We start from the raw sequence: 20,284 nt of genomic DNA on the forward strand, positions 1-20,284 counted from the left end.
GACATACCAGGCACGTCAATTGTCATCAAGGTGTTTAGGTAAAGAGGGTCTGCTTCTCGCAAGTAAATTTCATTCTATGCCTTTTGTTAACCATATTACTAGCCAATTCATAACCACAATTACATTCTTAAACCACTGCCTTCCTGAGAAGCACAAGCAGCAAATGTCTAGAAAACTACACAGCTCTCACCTGTTTTCAGAGTCTATATGAAATATATTATTGATATTTATATACGGTAATTATCCGGAACTGGCCCAACACACACAATATAATATTCACCTGTGTAAATGGGTTCTCTTACAGGTCAGAGGTAAAGCTTTCGGTAAAACCGAACCAGCGCCTTCTCTGAAATGCTCCGGTTCGCCTGGGGTTTCACTGCCAGTTGGAGTATCATCATCTCTTGGCTCACTTTCAGACGATCTGTTCAGAAAACGTAGGGCCACAGACATAGGATAATAAAACTCCGCCGGGCAGCACGACACTGAGAACCGCTGGACCAGCCAACTGTACCGGAAGCCATGCTTTGCAAAGCGCAAGTCATCCATAACTTGGATCACAGAAGAAGAATACTTTGACCCACTCCTTCCTTTACTGGAAGGGATTTTATTTCCGGTTGCATGAATTCGCTCTCCATATCTCAATGGGTAGGGTAACAGATCTTGACTTTGGGATTCAGGGTTTAGTGCTGGGGTTTTGCAGCTTAGTTGGCACAAGAACTCCACGAGGAATTCTTTTTTCAAAGCAGACATGTATAAATTGGCATTTCCATCCAAAGAAGAAACCTTTACACCGCCACCCTCCAGACCTCCGACAAACTCTTTATCCTCCAGACGGGGCCACGTTACTCCAGAAATCTCAGACAGAAGACTCTGAGGGTGAAAAAAAGAGAAAGACCTCATAATTCCCGGATCACTGGGAGGGTATTGAATTGGCTCCTGTTCAAACTACAAAAAGCATTAGCTGTCCAACTCGCAAAACAGACACAGTAAGGGTTACAGACTAGAAGGTTGTGAAGCAGCGGGGTCGATTTACCGAGAAGTGTTAATTTCAGGAAAGCAGGTGAGCAGCAGATTATATCATGTAATAGGTCTTTGAGCGCAGAAACACCATGTTGTAGATCACATCTGGCCTTGATGGTGTAATCAGTTGCCCTCTCCAGGCCGCCATGCTCCAGGATACAACATCTCCCAGAGCGTTCCCATTACAGACTCAAAGTGAACTACGGAAGCTGTGCCGTCTTGGACCAGTCCTTCATATCGCTAGTTGGCTAGAGATTACTGATCTCCCTTTTAACCCGTACGTTAAACAGAGGTGCTATAGGGAGCCTGACTGCCCAAGAGGGCAATTGGCTTCTTGTTTTGAGGCAGAGTGGCCAGAATATGCCGCTGATCACAGACAAGACAAAGCAACAATGCGGCCCGGATTTCCTATAGATTTTAAAGCATATTATAGCGCATGGCAGCTTGATTGGGATTGAGTTCCGCTGCCCCAAGAGCCTACGCTGCCCTGTGATGTTTTACACATACATTTGCCATTTCAACGTGCAGAATACTTACTACTGTTTTCTCTGGAGGTAAAATACTTAAAGGGATAAAGGGACAGCCGGAAAATGTATTTCGGAAGTCAAGGACCTGGAGCACCCTGTCCTAAAAGAGTAGAAACAAAAGCAGATTGAGACATGCACACCAAATCTCAAAACCAGAAGACAGAGGTGCACGGGGCAAACGGAGTAACCAGCAGCAGCCCACAAACGCAGAAACTTTTGAACGGCAGTGTATGTATTATAATATACACACACACATTCATTCACACACACACACATTCATTCACACACAAACTTCCAGCTTCAGGATTTCTGCTGTTGCTGCTGGTAACTAAGCTGTGGCTTCCATATAACTAGAAATGTCCATTAGCGTTGGAACTTCACATATTAACGTATAAACCGAGTTATTAATCACACTGTTCTGTGTTCTTAAAGTAACAGAGCGTTTAGATGAAAAACATGGACTTTATTATTTTTACCCCACGCAGATAACATGCCCAGAAACGTTCTACCTCCAGTCCCTCATCCCTTTCTCGGGTCCTTGTCATAAACCGGTAGGCATTTGGGGCCGCAGGGTCATACACTGCTCCGGCAGGAGGGTTCAGGATGGGGCCCCAGGAATAAACGTAACATCACTTCGTGCAAGTTATTCTATAGACACGGCACTACGAACTCCCCGGGGATGAGCGAAGGAAACAGGGCAGGCTTCAACGCACGGAATATACTCGCCCACCCAGCCACCCCATGGCCCCTCACCAGGCAGCTGCTTGTGGCAAACTCAGTACGGTGCCGGCTTCTGTGAGGCGTCTGAAGCGGGTGCGCCCGGGGCTCAGAGGTCTCATAAACAAACTCCGTCCCACAGGGTGACAACAGCAGCCGGACCCCATCCTCATACAGCGCTTCGGCCGACTCATCCGAGTACAGCAGCGCGTATCGCAGCGCAGCCATCTACACGCCAACCGACAACGCTGACGTCAGAGCGCTTCAAACAAACCGGTCACCAGCAGGCACCGCCCCTCTCATCAATGATTTGCTTAGGATAGCTGTGCGCCACTCCTGTAGAACCCTCATTGGACATGACGTACTGTTGCCTAGGGGACGGGATATCGCCTATGTTTAGTTACGGCTAGGTTTCGTTACAGGGCCCTGTATTTATGCGAGGCTTATACGTCTGGAGGCACTCATTGGGTCAAATAATTACCGGATACAAATATTCAGAAATATCGCACCCGGGAGGCTTTACTAAATCTATTGCCTTAGGGGGTGTGCGACTAAAATTAAAACATCGGGTTTTTTGTTTGTTTTTTAACTTTATTTAACATCCTCCATATTAAATAAAGTTTTTTGTTTACTTTATTTATCATGGAGGATTTTAAATAAAGTTAAAACAAAGAAAAAAACGATGTTTTAACTTAAGACGATTTACGATAGACGCGCGCTGATCGCGGTACCTCCGCACACAGTGTGACAGTTTAACAAAATCCGTTATGTCTCTAGTTTTCAGAACCCGGAAAATTTTTTTACCGGTGAGCATCGTCCTCTCTCCGCTTATACACTTAACACAAACCCGGTAATAAACACACAACAGCCGGGAATTCATAAAACTATTTATTACACAAAAATGCACATTACAATCTTTAATAAAGTTTTAACTCTTTATCTGCCTCGTGGGAGATTGTTTTTTTGCTTTCCAGCAGGCTGATCTCCAGCAACGCTCATGTCTTATGATGTCATAGTTCTGACACACAGACGCTCCTGCACACAGACACAGTGACAGCTCTCTGTAACACACACACACTATTCATCTTCCAGAGAAAACATATATGTAGCTCTCTCTAACACATGTATTACTGATCTTTTGGCAAAACACAGATATTAACAATCACACCAATAACACGCAGCTCCTCAAATACGGAGACATACAGAGGAAGAGCGTAGCGGATGCCGAAAAACCTAAAACGACTGAAAACATCCTGATTTGGCCAACAAATGGGTAAAAGCCTAATAATAACTCTAGCCTTTTTTTTTCTCAGGTTCAGGGAGTGTTAGGTAAGAATACCTTTTGCTTGTTTCCGGTGGGCCAATTTAAATTCAGAAACGAAATTTGTTGTCAGAAGCCCACATTTCCTCTCACGCACCCTCTCTCATTGTAATGTTAAAATCGGTTGTATTTTTATCCAGTATCCCGATTAGTTGAGAGGAAATCACCTTATTTTCCACATTGGAACACTTTCCTGAACCAGAATTTTAATATATTGCTTAAGACTAAAGAGTTGAAACCGTATCTAGCATCGAGGCATTAGTTTTATCAGGACGCCATACAAAGTGAGTACATTTTTAATACTAGCGATATCCAGCTATATATGGGGCCATCTGTCACATCTCTAGTTTGTATTTTTGGGTAATGAGAGCATGGACCAACCTGCTAGCATTATAATATTTTATATCACGCTTTGCTACCTAATAAAATACATTTAGAGAACGCTGTTTGTAATAGTTTTAATCAGGGTTTAGAAACAAGAGATCATCTGAATAAGATATGTCAATTATGGGAGAATATTGGCTTTAATAGAATTTATTTTTCCTCACCGTTAATCTCCAGCGTTTTCCACTCTTTCAGATTTTAATTAAGTAGGAAGTTATCCTCCACCACTTATTTAACATATTTATTCCTAGGTGTTTAATGTCATCTTTAGCCCGGGTAAAAACAAAGTTTGTTTATCAATTTGCATTTCACATGGTTTGGAATGTTTTTCTAAATGGAGCTTGTATTCTGAAAATATGGCGTATTCGTTTATAGCTTTCACTATTTCTTATACCGAGATCTCCAGATTTTCCTTGGCGATTAGTATATCATCGGCATAAAGGCTCCCCGTGTGCAGTAGTGAAGCATTTAATGCTTGGGTTTTCTCTATTCGAGACGGCCAAGGGTCCCAATGAGACAATATATAAGAGTGGTGATGAGGAGAAACCTGTTCCCGTTACTGTAGCAGTAGCGATAGTATATAAAGCCTATAGCATCTATCATTCTAGCATTAAATCCAAAGGTTTCTAGAGATTTTAAGAAGAGATTCCATCTGAATCTGTCAAAGGCTGAAGTCTAATGTGTCTAATACTCTTCTCTTATTCACCGACACCTACTTGGTTTGCAGGAATCAACGACTGAACTATAATTTTCATCCCATTTTTATCTTTAAAATATTCCTCGGTGAAGTATTGATAGGAGATTGTACAGAGTTTGCTAAAATTTTCAAAAACGTAACACAATTTTATCAGGGTTCATAACTTTTTTATCAGTATCTATAATTTTAGTAATTAACCTCTTTGCTGTTTTCTTTTTGAAGTTTATTTGTGATTAGTTTATTGACCTTATTCCCTTTATAGCAACACTTGCTTTTAGAAAATGTCAGTATGATGGTGCTATATAAATCAAAAATAATAATGCACATTATACAGTGCCGAAGAATATGATGATGAAATATAAATCAATAATAATAATAACACATTGTACAATGCAGCGGTATATGATGGCGCTATATAAATCAATACTAATAATGATAACACATTGTACAGCGCTGCGGAATATGTTGGCGCTATATTAATCAAAAATAATAACACATTTTACAGTGCTGCAGAATAGGATGGCACTATATGAATAATAATAACACACATTGTACAGAGTTGTGGAATATGATGGTGCTATATCACTATTAATAATAACACATTCTACAGCGCTGCAGAGTAGGATGAAGATATAAAAGAAATAATAATAACACGCATTGTACAGCGCTACGGAATTTGATGGCGATATATCAATAATAATAACGCACATTATACAGCACTGCGGAATATGATGGCACTATATAAATCAATACTAATAACACACATTATACAGCACTGCAGAATATGGTGACTTTATATAAATAATAATAATAATAGTAACCGATATTGTACAAGGTAAGGTAGGTGACAGAATCCAAGGAGTCGCCGGGTCTGGGGCACAGGAATCAAGGTAGGTGAACAGAGTCCAAGGAGTCGGCGCACAGGAATCATGGTAGGTGAGCAGAGTCCAAGGAGTTGGCACACAGGAATCAAGTTAGGTGACAGAATCCAAGGAGTCTGCGGGTCTGGCACCCAGGAATCAAGGTAGGTGTTACGTTTGCAAAGGTGTGGAAACCAGGATGCAGGAAACAAACGGACCTGTCTCTTCTTAGTCAGATACTCCAGGTTTAGGAGCAGAGAAGTAAACGAGGTCAGGAATCAAGCCGAGGTCGGTACCAGGTATCAGGCAGAGAATGGTCAAAACAAGCCGGGTCAGGAGCTGAGAGGTTAACGTGGTCAGGAATCAAGCCAAGGTCGGTAACAGGCAGCAGGCAGAGAATGGTCAAAACAAGCCGGGTCAGGAGCTGAGAGGTTAACGTGGTCAGGAATCAAGCCAAGGTCGGTAACAGGCAGCAGGCAGAGAATGGTCAAAACAAGCCGGGTCAGGAGCTGAGAAGGTAACGTGGTCAGAATACAAGCCAAGGTCGGTAACAGGAATCAACATAGACAGGTAAACACCAGGTAGATACAGCAGCTAGTTGTAAAAACAACTGAGCACTGAACTGGTGTCAGTGCTCTGCTTTTAAACCTGCCGCCCTTCCAGATCCCGCCCCCAACTATGATGACGTCCAATGTACGTGTTTCTCCTCCATAGGGGTAGAGGATTGACAGGGGGGCGTGTCCTGTGACACCGTAGGTGTCCATCACTGTGCGGCGGTTCATTCTTGTGAACCGCCGCGGAAGAGGACCCTGTGCCGCTGGATCGTCCCGGGAGGGGTAAGTACCGAGTACCCGCCACTCGGGGGTACTCGGGAGATGCACTCCGCACCGGAGCTCGATGCCACGAGCACCCGGGCGACGCGTCCCGGACGGGGCTGTGACGCCGCGGGTACTCGGGCGACGCACTCCGCACGGGAGCGCGACGCGGTGAGTCCCCCCGGACCGTACTCCGGCCGTGATCGTGACAGTAGGTGAACAGAGTCCAAGGAGTCGGCGCACAGGAATCATGGTAGGTGAGCAGAGTCCAAGGAGTTGGCACACAGGAATCAAGTTAGGTGACAGAATCCAAGGAGTCTGCGGGTCTGGTGCCCAGGAATCAAGGTAGGTGAGCAGAGTCCAAGGAGTCAGTGGGTCTGACACAGAGGAAACAATATAGGTGAGCAGAGTCCAAGGAGTCGACGCACAGGAATCAAGGTAGGTGAGCAGAGTCCAAGGAGTTGGCACACAGGAATCAGGGTAGGTGAGCAGAGTCCAAGGAGTCGGCTGGTCTGGAGCACAGGAATCAAGGTAGGTGAGCAGAGTCCAAGGAGTTGGTGGGTCTGGCGCACAGGAATCAAGTTAGGTGACAGAATTCAAGGAGTCGGCGTGTCTGGCGCACAGGAATCAAGGTAGGTGAGCAGAGTCCAAGGAGTCGACGCACAGGAATCAAGGTAGGTGAGCAGAGTCCAAGGAGTCGGCGCACAGGAATCATGGTAGGTGAGAAGAGTCCAAGGAGTCGGTGCACAGGAATCATGGTAGGTGAGAAGAATCCAAAGAGTTGGCACACAGGAATCAAGGTAGGTGACAGAATCCAAGGAGTCGGCGGGTCTGGCGCCCAGGAATCAAGGTAGGTGAGCGGAGTCCAAGGAGTCGACGCACAGGAATCAAGGTAGGTGAGCAGAATCCAAGGAGTCGGCGCACAGGAATCATGGTAGGTGAGCAGAGTCCAAGGAGTCCGCTGCTCTTGAGCACAGGAATCAAGGTAAGTGAGCAGAATCCAAGGAGTTGATGTGTCTGGTGCACAGGAAACAAGGTAGTCGAGCAGAGTCCAAGGGTCTGGCGCACAGGAATCAAGGTAGGTGAGCAGAGTCCAAGGAGTCGGCGGGTCTGGCGCAGATGAAACAATGTAGGTGAGCAGAGTCCTAGGAGTCGACGCACAGGAATCAAGGTAGGTAAGCAGAGTCCAAGGAGTCGGCACACAGGAATCAAGGTAAGTGACAGAATCCAAGGAGTCGGCGGGTCTGGCATCCAGGAATCAAGGTAGGTGAGCAGAGTCCAAGGAGTCAGTGGGTCTGACGCAGAGGAAACAATATAGGTGAGCAGAGTCCAAGGAGTCGACGCACAGGAATCAAGGTAGGTGAGCAGAGTCCAAGGAGTATGCGCACAGGAATTATGGTAGGTGAGCAAAGTCCAAGGAGCTGGCACACAGGAATCAAGGTAGGTGAGCAGAGTCCAAGGAGTCGGCGCAAAGGAATAAAGGTATGTGACAGAATCCAAGTAGTCGGCAGGTCTGGCGCCCAGGAATCAAGGTAGGTGAGCAGAGTCCAAGGACTCGGCAGGTCTGGCGCCCAGGAATCAAGGTAGGTGAGCAGAGTCCAAGGAGTCAGTGGGTCTGACGCAGAGGAAACAATGTAGGTGAGCAGAGTCCAAGGAGTCGACGCACAGGAATCATGGTAGGTGAGCAGAGTCCAAGGAGTTGGCACACAGGAATCAAGGTAGGTGAGCAGAGTCCAAGGAGTCGGCTGGTCCGGAGCACAGGAATCAAGGTAAGTGAGCAGAATCCAAGGAGTTGACATGTCTGGTGCACAGGAAACAAGGTAGTCGAGCAGAGTCCAAGGGTCTGGCGCACAGGAATCAAGGTAGGTGAGCAGAGTCCAAGGAGTCGGCGGGTCTGGCGCAGATGAAACAATGTAGGTGAGCAGAGTCCTAGGAGTCGACGCACAGGAATCAAGGTAGGTAAGCAGAGTCCAAGGAGTCAGCGCACAGGAATCAAGGTAGGTGAGCAGAGTCCAAGGAATCGGCGCACAGGAATCATGGTAGGTGAGCAGAGTCCAAGGAGTTGGCACACAGGAATCAAGGTAGGTGACAGAATCCAAGGAGTCGGCGGGTCTGGCGTCCAGGAATCGAGGTAGGTGAGCAGAGTCCAAGGAGTCAGTGGGTCTGACGCAGAGGAAACAATATAGGTGAGCAGAGTCTAAGGAGTCGACGCACAGGAATCAAGGTAGGTGAGCAGAGTCCAAGGAGTCGGTGGGTCTGGCGCACAGGAATCAAGTTTGGTGACAGAATCCAAGGAGTCGGCGGGTCTGGCGCACAGGAATCAAGGTAGGTGAGCAGAGTCCAAGGAGTCGGCGCACAGGAATCAAGGTAGGTGAGAAGAGTCCAAGGAGTCGGCATGTCTGGCGCACAGGAATCAAGGTAGGTGAGCAGAATCCAAGGAGTCGACGCACAGGAATTAAGGTAGGTGAGCAGAATCCTAGGAGTCGGCGGGTCTGGCGCACTGGAATCAAGGTAGGTGAGCAGAGTCCAAGGAGTTGGCGGGCCTGGCGCAGAGGAAACAATGTAGGTGAGCAGAGTCCAAGGAGTCGGCGCAAAGGAATAAAGGTATGTGACAGAATCCAAGTAGTCGGCAGGTCTGGCGCCCAGGAATCAAGGTAGGTGAGCAGAGTCCAAGGAGTCAGTGGGTCTGACGCAGAGGAAACAATGTAGGTGAGCAGAGTCCAAGGAGTCGACGCACAGGAATCAAGGTAGGTAAGCAGAGTCCAAGGAGTCGGTGGGTCTGGAGCACAGGAATCAAGGTAAGTGAGCAGAATCCAAGGAGTTGACGTGTCTGGTACACAGGAAACAAGGTAGTCAAGCAGAGTCCAAGGAGTCGAGGCACAGGAATTAAGGTAGGTGAGCAGAGTCCAAGGAGTCGGTGGGTCTGGCGCACAGGAATCAAGTTAGGTGAAAGAATCCAAGGAGTCGGCGGGTCTGGCGCACAGGAATCAAGGTAGGTGAGCAGAGTCCAAGGAGTCGACGCACAGGAATCAAGGTAGGTAAGCAGAGTCCAAGGAGTCAGCGCACAGTAATAAAGGTAGGTGAGCAGAGTCCAAGGAGTCGGCGCACAGGAATCATGGTAGGTGAGCAGAGTCCAAGGAGTTGGCACACAGGAATCAAGGTAGGTGACAGAATCCAAGGATTCGGCGGGTCTGGCGCCCAGGAATCAAGGTAGGTGAGCAGAGTCGAAGGAGTCAGTGGGTCTGACGCAGAGGAAACAATGTAGGTGAGCAGAGTCCAAGGAGTCGACGCACAGGAATCAAGGTAGGTAAGCAGAGTCCAAGGAGTCAGCGCACAGGAATCAAGGTAGATGAGCAGAGTCCAAGGAGTCGGCGCACAGGAATCATGGTAGGTGAGCAGAGTCCAAGGAGTTGGCACACAGGAATCAAGGTAGGTGAGCAGAGTCCAAGGAGTCAGTGGGTCTGACGCAGAGGAAACAATAAAGGTAAGCAGAGTCCAAGGAGTCGACGCACAGGAATCAAGGTAGGTGAGCAGAGTCCAAGGAGTCAGTGGGTCTGACGCAGAGGAAACAATGTAGGTGAGCAGAGTCCAAGGAGTCGACGCACAGGAATCAAGGTAGGTAAGCAGAGTCCAAGGAGTCAGCGCACAGGAATCAAGGTAGGTGAGCAGAGTCCAAGGAGTCGGCGCACAGGAATCATGGTAGGTGAGCAGAGTCCAAGGAGTTGGCACACAGGAATCAAGGTAGTCGACAGAGTCCAAGGGTCTGGCACACAGGAATCAAGGTAGGTGAGCAGAGTCCAAGGAATCGGCGGGTCTGGCGCAGAGGAAACAATATAGGTGAGCAGAGTCCTAGGAGTCGATGCACAGGAATCAAGGTAGGTGAGCAGAGTCCAAGGAGTCAGTGGGTCTGACGCAGAGGAAACAATAAAGGTGAGCAGAGTCCAAGGAGTCGACGCACAGGAATCAAGGTAGGTGAGCAGAGTCCAAGGAGTCGGTGGGTCTGGAGCACAGGAATCAAGGTAAGTGAGCAGAATCCAAGGAGTTGACGTGTCTGGTACACAGGAAACAAGGTAGTCAAGCAGAGTCCAAGGAGTCGAGGCGCAGGAATCAAGTTTGGTGACAGAATCCAAGGAGTCGGCGGGTCTGGCGCACAGGAATCAAGGTAGGTGAGCAGAGTTCAAGGAGTCGACGCGCAGGAATCAAGGTAGGTAAGCAGAGTCCAAGGAGTCAGCGCACAGTAATAAAGGTAGGTGAGCAGAGTCCAAGGAGTCGGCGCACAGGAATCATGGTAGGTGAGCAGAGTCCAAGGAGTTGGCACACAGGAATCAAGGTAGGTGACAGAATCCAAGGATTCGGCGGGTCTGGCGCCCAGGAATCAAGGTAGGTGAGCAGAGTCGAAGGAGTCAGTGGGTCTGACGCAGAGGAAACAATGTAGGTGAGCAGAGTCGACGCACAGGAATCAAGGTAGATGAGAAGAGTCCAAGGAGTCGGCGCACAGGAATCATGGTAGGTGAGCAGAGTCCAAGAAGTTGGCACACAGGAATCAAGGTAGGTGAGAAGAGTCCAAGGAGTCGGCGGGCTTGGCGCACAGGAATCAAGGTAGGTGAGCAGAGTCCAAGGACTCGGCTGGTCTGGAGCACAGAAATCAAGGTAAGTGAGCATAATCCAAGGAGTTGACGTGTCTGGTGCACAGGAAACAAGGTAGTCAAGCAGAGTCCAAGGGTCTGGCGCACAGGAATCAAGGTAAGTGAGCAGAGTCCAAGGAGTCGGTGGGCTTGGCGCACAGGATTTAAATTAGGTGAGCAGAGTCCAAGGAGTTGGCGGGCCTGGCGCACAGAGTCCAAGGAGTCGGCGCAAAGGAATAAAGGTATGTGACAGAATCCAAGTAGTCGGCAGGTCTGGCGCCCAGGAATCAAGGTAGGTGAGCAGAGTCCAAGGAGTCAGTGGGTCTGACGCAGAGGAAACAATGTAGGTGAGCAGAGTCCAAGGAGTCGACGCACCGGAATCAAGGTAGGTAAGCAGAGTCCAAGGAGTCAGCGCACAGGAATCAAGGTAGGTGAGCAGAGTCCAAGGAGTCGGCGCACAGGAATCATGGTAGGTGAGCAGAGTCCAAGGAGTTGGCACACAGGAATCAAGGTAGTCGAGCAGAGTCCAAGGGTCTGGCGCACAGGAATCAAGGTAGGTGAGCAGAGTCCAAGGAGTCGGCGGGTCTGGCGCAGAGGAAACAATATAGGTGAGCAGAGTCCTAGGAGTCGACGCACAGGAATCAAGGTAGGTAAGCAGAGTCCAAGGAGTTGGCACACAGGAATCAAGGTAGGTGAGCAGAGTCCAAGGAGTCAGTGGGTCTGACGCAAAGGAAACAATAAAGGTGAGCAGAGTCCAAGGAGTCGACGCAGAGGAATCAAGGTAGGTGAGCAGAGTCCAAGGAGTCAGTGGGTCTGACGCAGAGGAAACAATGTAGGTGAGCAGAGTCCAAGGAGTCGACGCACAGGAATCAAGGTAGGTAAGCAGAGTCCAAGGAGTCAGCGCACAAGAATCAAGGTAGGTGAGCAGAGTCCAAGGAGTCGGCGCACAGAAATCATGGTAGGTGAGCAGAGTCCAAGGAGTTGGCACACAGGAATCAAGGTAGTCGAGCAGAGTCCAAGGGTCTGGCGCACAGGAATCAAGGTAGGTGAGCAGAGTCCAAGGAGTCGGCGGGTCTGGCGCAGAGGAAACAATAAAGGTTAGCAGAGTCCAAGGAGTCGACGCACAGGAATCAAGGTAGGTGAGCAGAGTCCAAGGACTTGGTGGGTCTGGAGCACAGGAATCAAGGTAAGTGAGCAGATTCCAAGGAGTTGAGGTTTCTGGTACACAGGAAACAAGGTAGTCAAGCAGAGTCCAAGGAGTCGACGCACAGGAATTAAGGTAGGTGAGCAGAGTCCAAGGAGTCGGTGGGTCTGGCGCACAGGAATCAAGTTAGGTGAAAGAATCCAAGGAGTCGGCGGGTCTGGCGCACAGGAATCAAGGTAGGTGAGCAGAGTCCAAGGAGTCGACGCACAGGAATCAAGGTAGGTAAGCAGAGTCCAAGGAGTCAGCGCACAGTAATAAAGGTAGGTGAGCAGAGTCCAAGGAATCGGCGCACAGGAATCATGGTAGGTGAGCAGAGTCCAAGGAGTTGGCACAGAGGAATCAAGGTAGGTGACAGAATCCAAGGATTCGGCGGGTCTGGCGCCCAGGAATCAAGGTAGGTGAGCAGAGTCGAAGGAGTCAGTGGGTCTGACGCAGAGGAAACATTGTAGGTGAGCAGAGTCCAAGGAGTCGACGCACAGGAATCAAGGTAGGTAAGCAGAGTCCAAGGAGTCAGCGCATAGGAGTCAAGGTAGGTGAGCAGAGTCCAAGGAGTCGGCGCACAGGAATCATGGTAGGTGAGCAGAGTCCAAGGAGTTGGCACACAGGAATCAAGGTAGGTGAGCAGAGTCCAAGGAGTCGGCGGGCTTGGCGCACAGGAATCAAGGTAGGTGAGCAGAGTCCAAGGACTCGGCTGGTCTGGAGCACAGAAATCAAGGTAAGTGAGCATAATCCAAGGAGTTGACGTGTCTGGTGCACAGGAAACAAGGTAGTCGAGCAGAGTCCAAGGGTCTGGCGCACAGGAATCAAGGTAAGTGAGCAGAGTCCAAGGAGTCGGTGGGCTTGGCGCACAGGATTTAAGTTAGGTGAGCAGAGTCCAAGGAGTCGGCGGGCTTGGCGCACAGGATTTAAGGTAGGTGAGCAGAGTCCAAGGAGTAGGTGGGTCTGGGGCACAGGAATCAAGGAAGGTGAGCAGAGTCCAAGGAGTCGGCGGGTCTGACGCACAGGAATCAAGGTAGGTGAGCAGAGTCCAGGTTCTGGTGCACAGGAATCAAGGTAGGTGAGCAGAGTCCAAGGAGTCAGCTGGTCTGGTGCACAGGAATCAAGGTAGGTGAGCAGAATCCACGGTCTGGAGCACAGCAACCAAGGTAGTGAGCAGAGTCCAAGGAGTCGGCGGACTCTGGCACACGGGAAGCCAGGTAGTTGAGCAGAATCCAGGGTCTGGAGCACAGCAACCAAGGTAGTGAGCAGAGTCCAAGGAGTCGGCCCACAGGAATCATGGTAGATGAGCAGACTCCAATTAGTCGGCATGTCTGGCGCACAGGAATCAAGGTAGGTGAGCAGAGTCCAAGAAGTCGGTTGGGCTGACGCACAGGAATCAAGGTAAGTGAGCAGAGTCCAAGGAGTCGGCGGGTCTGGCGCAGAGGAAACAATGTAGGTGAGCAGAGTCCAAGGGTCTGGCGCACAGGAATCAAGGTAGGTGAGCAGAGTCCAAGGACTTGGCACACAGGAATCAAGGTAGGTGACAGAATCCAAGAAGACGGCGGGACTGGCGCATGGGAATCAAGGTAGGTGAGCAGAGTCCAAGGAGTCTGTGGGTCTGGCACACAGGAATCAAGGTAGGTGAGCAGAGTCCAAGGAGTTGGAACACAGGAATCAAGGTAGGTGACAGAATCCAAGAAGACGGCGGAACTGGCGCACGGGAATCAAGGTAGGTGAGCAGAGTCCAAGGAGTCTGCGGGTCTGGCGCACAGGAATCAAGGTAGGTGAGCAGAGTCCAAGGAGTTGGTACACAGGAATCAAGGTAGGTGACAGAATCCAAGGAGTCGGCGGGTCTAGCGCACATGAATCAAGGTAGGTGAGCAGAGTCCAAGGAGTCAGTGGGTCTGGCGCACAGGAAACAATGTAGGTGAGCAGAGTCCAAGGAGTCGACGCATAGGAATCAAGGTAGGTAAGCAGAGTCCAAGGAGTCAGCGCACAGGAATCAAGGTAGGTGAGCAGAGTCCAAGGAGTCGGCGGGTCTAGCGCACAGGAATCAAGTTGGGTGAGCAGAGTCCAAGGAGTCAGCGTGTCTGGCGCACATGAAACAAGGTATTCGAGCAGAGTCCAAGGGACTGGCGCACAGGAATCAAGGTAGGTGAGCAGAGTCCAAGGAGTCGGTGAGTCTGGCGCACGGGAATCAAGGTAGGTGATAGAATCCAAGGAGTCGGCGGGTCTGGCGCACTGGAATCAAGGTAGGTGAGCAGAGTCCAAGGAGTCGGCGGGTCTAGCACACAGGAATCAAGTTAGCTGAGCAGAGTCCAAGGAGTCGGCGGGCCTGGCGCACAGAGTCCAAGGAGTCGGCGCAGAGGAATAAAGGTATGTGACAGAATCCAAGTAGTTGGCAGGTCTGGCGCCCTTGAATCAAGGTAGGTGAGCAGAGTCCAAGGACTCGGCGGGTCTGGCGCCCAGGAATCAAGGTAGGTGAGCAGAGTCCAAGGAGTCAGTTGGTCTGACGCACAGGAAACAATGTAGGTGAGCAGAGTCCAAGGAGTCGAAGCACAGGAATCAAGGTAGGTAAGCAGAGTCCAAGGAGTCAGCGCACAGGAATCAAGGTAGGTGAGCAGAGTCCAAGGAGTCGGCGCACAGGAATCATGGTAGGTGAGCAGAGTCCAAGGAGTTGGCACACAGGAATCAAGGTAGGTGAGCAGAGTCCAAGGAGTCGGCTGGTCTAGAGCACAGGAATCAAGGTAAGTGAGCAGAATCCAAGGAGTTGACGTGTCTGGCGCACAGGAATCAAGGTAGGTGAGCAGAGTCCAAGGAGTCGGTGAGTCTGGCGCACGGGAATCAAGGTAGGTGATAGAATCTAAGGAGTCGGCGGGTCTGGCGCACTGGAATCAAGGTAGGTGAGCAGAGTCCAAGGAGTCGGCGGGTCTAGCACACAGGAATCAAGGTAGCTGAGCAGAGTCCGAGGAGTCGGCGAGCCTGACGCACAGAGTCCAAGGAGTCGGCGCAGAGGAATAAAGGTATGTGACAGAATCCAAGTAGTCGGCAGGTCTGGCGCCCAGGAATCAAGGTAGGTGATCAGAGTCCAAGGAGTCGGCGGGTCTGGCGCACGGGAATCAAGGTAGGTGAGCAGAGTCCAAGGGGTCGGCGTGTCTGGCGCACAGGAATCAAGGTAGGTGAGCAGAGTCCAAGGAGTCAGTGGGTCTGGCGCACAGGAAACAATGTAGGTGAGCAGAGTCCAAGGAGTTGACGCATAGGAATCAAGGTAGGTGAGCAGAGTCCAAAGAGTCGGCACACAGGAATCAAGGTAGGTGAGCAGAGTCCAAGGAGTCGGGGGGTTTGGCGCACAGGAATCAAGATAGGTGAGCAAAGTCCAAGGAGTCGGTGGGTCTGGCGCACAGGAATCAAGGTAGGTGAGCAGAGTCCAAGGAGTCGGGGGATTGCGGCGCACAGGAAGCAAGGTAGGTGAGCAGAGTCCAGGGTCTGGATCACAGCAACCAAGGTAGGTGAGCAGAGTCCAAGGAGTCGACGCACAGGAAGCAAGGTAGGTGAGCAGAGTCCAAGGAGTCGGCGGGTCTGGCGCACAGGAATCAAGGTAGGTGAGCAGAGTCCAAGGAGTCGGCAGTTCTGGCGCACAGGAATCAAGGTAGGTGAGCAGAGTCCAAGGAGTCAGTGGGTCTGGCGCACAGGAAACAATGTAGGTGAGCAGAGTCGAAGGAGTTGACGCATAGGAATCAAGGTAGGTAAGCAGAGTCCAAGGAGTCAGCGCACAGGAATCAAGGTAGGTGAGCAGAGTCCAAGGAGTCGGCGCACAGGAATCAAGGTAGGTGAGCAGAGTCCAAGGAGTCGGCGGGTCTGGCGCACAGGAAACAACGTAGATGAGCAGAGTTAAAGGAACAGTGGGGTCCGGCGCACAGGAATCAAGGTAGGTGAGCAGAGTCCAAGGAACAGCTGGGTCCTGCACACAGGAATCTAGGTAAGTGAGCAGAGTCCTAAGAACAGCCGGGTACGGCACACAAGAATCCAGGTAGGTGAGTATAGATCAAGGAGCACCCGGGTCCGGCACACAGGAATCCAGGCAGGTTAGAAGAGACCCAGGAACAGTCGGGACCGGGAGACAGGAATTAAGGCAGGTGAGCAGAGTCCAAGCAACAGCCGTGTCTGGTACACAGGAATTTTGACAGAACCCTCCATCACTGGTGCCACTGGAGAGGCCTGACAGCCACCCTCCTCCCTATTGGCTATGGGCCCTGACTTTGTAAAGACTGTCCATGTTGTCTCTGGGAGGCAGATTAAGGGGGCGGTTTGTATCTCAATATCTTCTTTTATGTATGTGTTTTGCTGGATATATCCAGCCCTGTGTGTGAAAAATAAACAAGTCTTCGTTTTGGTTCTGAGCAATGTTCAGTGCTTGGTTTTAAATTTGCTTTCTGAAGAACGCTACACCCCCTGGCGTGATGTCACCTAAGCATGTTCCCCGCAATTTCTGAGTGGGGACGCGTAAAGTTGAGTGAGGGCGCGCGCCCCTCCCAGCTGCAGCCATGCGGAATGCAGAGGAGACGGAGAGGACCGAAGACGCAGCGCTGGACCTGCGATAAGCGGGTACTCAGGTGAGTCACTGCGTCGGGGTCTGGTGTACGGACCCTGACAATGTGTAAATGCTATGTCAATGTTTAATACTATCTTCATGTGAAATGCTATGTGCATGTTTAATGTTATGTCCATGTGTAATGCTATGTCCTTGTGTACTTCTATGTCCCCATGTGGTGCTATATCCATGTTTATTCCTATATCCCTGTTTAATGCTATCTCCATGTGTAATGCGATGTCCATATTTAATCCAATGTACATGTTTAATGCTATCTTCATGTGTAATGTCATGTCCATGTTTAATGCTATCTTCGTGTGTAACGCGATGTCCATGTTTAATCCAATGTACATGTTTAATGCTATCTCCATGTGTATTGTTATCTTTATGTGTAATGCTGTCGATTGGTAACGCTATGTCCATGTGTAATGCTATGTCCATATTTAATGCTTTGTTCATGTGTAATGCTATGTCCATGTTTACTGCTTTGTCCATGTTTAATGTTATGTCTATTTATAATGCTATGTCCTTGTGTAGTGCTTTCTCCATATGTAGTGCTATATCAATGTGTATTTCTATATCCATGTTCATTGGTATCTCAATATTTAATGCTACCTCCATGTGTAATGCTACGTCCATGTGTAATGCTATGTCTATGAGAAGTGCCATGTCCATGTTTAATGCTATGTCTATATTTGTCAGTTACTTTTTGCCATTTCTTCTCTACAGGTATAAATACACAGTTAACCTCTTAGTGTCCAGAGGGAAGGACAATCTTTCAAGCCATGGTTCCCCAGAGGTTTCCCCTAATGGGGTTTTTCCTCTCCTGTGTGCTGAAAGGTGACTCTACGTGAGTCCAGAGGTAGCTGTCACCATGATCAGCTCTTTGTGGCCTAATTAATTGGATTATTAAATTAATAATAAATAAATTAAATGACCATTTTTGTCTGTTGTGGTTTTTGGTACTATTGACTCAAAGTAACTGTAACCATATGTAATAACAAAAATTAACGGAGTTTATCCAGACCAGTGGATGGGGCCCAACCAGTGTATACACTAAAGAGCTGCAGGGCTGGCTTCCTTAGGGCTCTTAGCCAGGCATTTCATGCTTTATTAAAAAACACCAATGCACAGGTGTACAAAAAAGTACAATGTATGAATTTAAAAGGTTACAAAGTTGCATCAGTGCATCTTTTTTCTGATGTAGAGAAGTAGTTTGTATCTCCACACACATCATAGTTAAACATTTAGCATATTTTTCATATATTTATCTAATCTGTCACTAAATCAGTTAAATTGACAGAACATACCCCCAACAACAATTCAGGTGTCCAGACTTTATATGCATTTTGAGAATTTTAACAGTGCTTTTAAGGTGTATATTGCCGTTTTGGAACTGTTGTTTTTTTACATTTAGTATGTTGGGTTTGTAACTGGAAATGTTAAACAAAGAAGCCAAAAATACCACCCAATCTAGGATATGTCACTAGTGGCTTCAGAACACACATGCCACCTATCACTGCCAAAATTAGCTATAGAAATAAGTTCCTAAACTTTTTTCACCAATGCATCTGTGTTGTTTAGAATTTTTTGGCACAGGTTATGTGTTATGGTAGAGAAATCCAGTAAATGTTTTTTAGATTATGGAAATACCTGACGTGCACTTTCATTGTGTATGGAGGAGAGAACATACTCTACATGTCTGGCTGGGTACCTAAGAGCCAGAATGTCTTCACAAAGCACTTTTGTTTTGGGTACACCAATTGGTGGAGGGAAGCTTTTTAGGCTGGAGTGTCATAATCGGAATTATCTACCTGGATTCCAAAGGTACATACATTTCTAGTTTCCTATTTTTCCTTCTTGCTACATAATCCAGCACCCACTGATCTTTATACTTTTTTAACCTGTTCCATGGTATAGGCCCATAAGCTTTCTGGACCTCTGAGGTCTTTTCTTCAACATTTCTTCTACAGGAGAGTGTTGATACATTGTCATCTTCAAAGAGTTTCTACTGAATCAATGTTCTTGGGGAAGGTTCATACAGGTTATCAGAGAAACATGCAGAAGAGCAACTCTGAATAACTTCACCCTACTGATGGGAATCTCTGAGTGTGGTTTCTCCTACTCTGTAAAATAAATTAAATGCACCGGGCCTTTAACCCCTTAAGGACCGGGCTCATTTTTCGTTTTGTACCCTGTGGGACCGAGGCTGTTTTGACACTTTTGTGGTGCTTGTGTTCAGCTGTAATTTTCTCCTCACCCATTTAGTGTACCCACATAAGTTATATATTGTTTTTTTCAGGACAAGATGGGCTTTCTTCAGATACCATTATTTTGATCGTATCATCTTATTTACTATAAAAAACAAAAAAAACATGGTGAAAAATTGAAAAAAAACACATTTTATGACTTTTATTTGAAAAATCTTTTACTCACCTAAAAAAGCAAGTAAAAAAACTAGCTAAATAGATTCTACTACTTGTCCTGAGTTTAGAAATACCCAATGTTTTTATGTTTTTTTTGCTGTTTTTTGTAAGTTATAGGGCAATAAGTACAAGCAGCGTTTTATGATTTCCAAATCTTTTTTAGCAAATCTGGTCAGTCTGCCTCCATCTCCTCTTTGGAATATCTTTGAAGCCGGTTAACTCAATTTAACCCATTTAAACCATATATTTTTGAAAACTAGACACCCCAGGGTATTCCAAATGCGGTTATTTTAACCCTTTCCATGCACCAATTATAGAACTACACTTTGTCAAACTTTGTAATAGTAATTTTTTTTATTTTTTTTTTCACACAAATTGTACTTTAGTTATAGATATACAGGTCCTGGTATATGTCACTGTCAAACAACCCCCCAATATGTGCTCAGGAACATCTCCTGAGTACAGCGATACCCCACATGCATGGGTGTGTCAGATTGTTTGGCTGGTAAAAGGCTACTTTTGGGGCATGCGTAATCCAGGTGGTCATTTGGTCATTCTGCCTCCATCTCCTCTTTGGAATATCTTTGAAGCGGGTTAACTCAATTTAACCCATTCAAACCCTATATTTTTGAAAACTAGACACCCCAGGGTATTCCAAATGCTGTTATTTTAACCCTTTCCATGCACCAATTATAGAACTACACTTTGTCAAACTTTGTAATAGTAATTATTTTTATTTTTTTTTCACACAAATTGTACTTTAGTTATAGATATACAGGTTCTGGTATATGTCACTGTCAAACAACACCCCAATGTGTGTTCAGGAACATCTCCTGAGTGCAGTGATACCCGACATGCATGGCTTTGTCGGGTTGTTTGAGATTTAAAATGCCATATTTGGGAAGTGCGCTTTTTTTCTCCATTTTGGTCAGTCTGTACCTATACCCTATCTTTGAGCTCGGCCACTCCAATTTACCCCATCAGCCATTTTTTTATATATTAGACACCCCTTGGGTATTTGAAGTGCTTTTATTTTAACTCTTTGTTGAGATTTTTGAGAAATTTTAGCACTTGCTCAAAATAAACTTTATTTTTTTATTTTATTTTTTTAATACGTT

General features: G+C 47.7%; 1 protein-coding gene across 1 annotated transcript in view; it reads right to left on the bottom strand.

Annotated features, from left to right (window-relative positions):
* Nucleotides 1-2,541: 2,541 nt before the first annotated feature.
* Nucleotides 2,542-20,284, bottom strand: part of LOC149283994 (polyadenylate-binding protein-interacting protein 1-like) — a 43,387-nt gene continuing 25,644 nt past the window's right edge. Inside the window, exon 13 of the mRNA XM_089497313.1 lies at nt 2,542-2,635. Coding sequence (XP_089353439.1) covers nt 2,542-2,635 — 94 coding nt within the window. The remainder of the gene's footprint in view (nt 2,636-20,284) is intronic.

This window comes from Sceloporus occidentalis, unplaced genomic scaffold (genome assembly GCF_023333645.1).
Source record: "Sceloporus occidentalis isolate IW3139 unplaced genomic scaffold, rSceOcc1.0.p SCAF_101, whole genome shotgun sequence".
Classification (NCBI taxonomy): domain Eukaryota; kingdom Metazoa; phylum Chordata; class Lepidosauria; order Squamata; family Phrynosomatidae; genus Sceloporus; species Sceloporus occidentalis.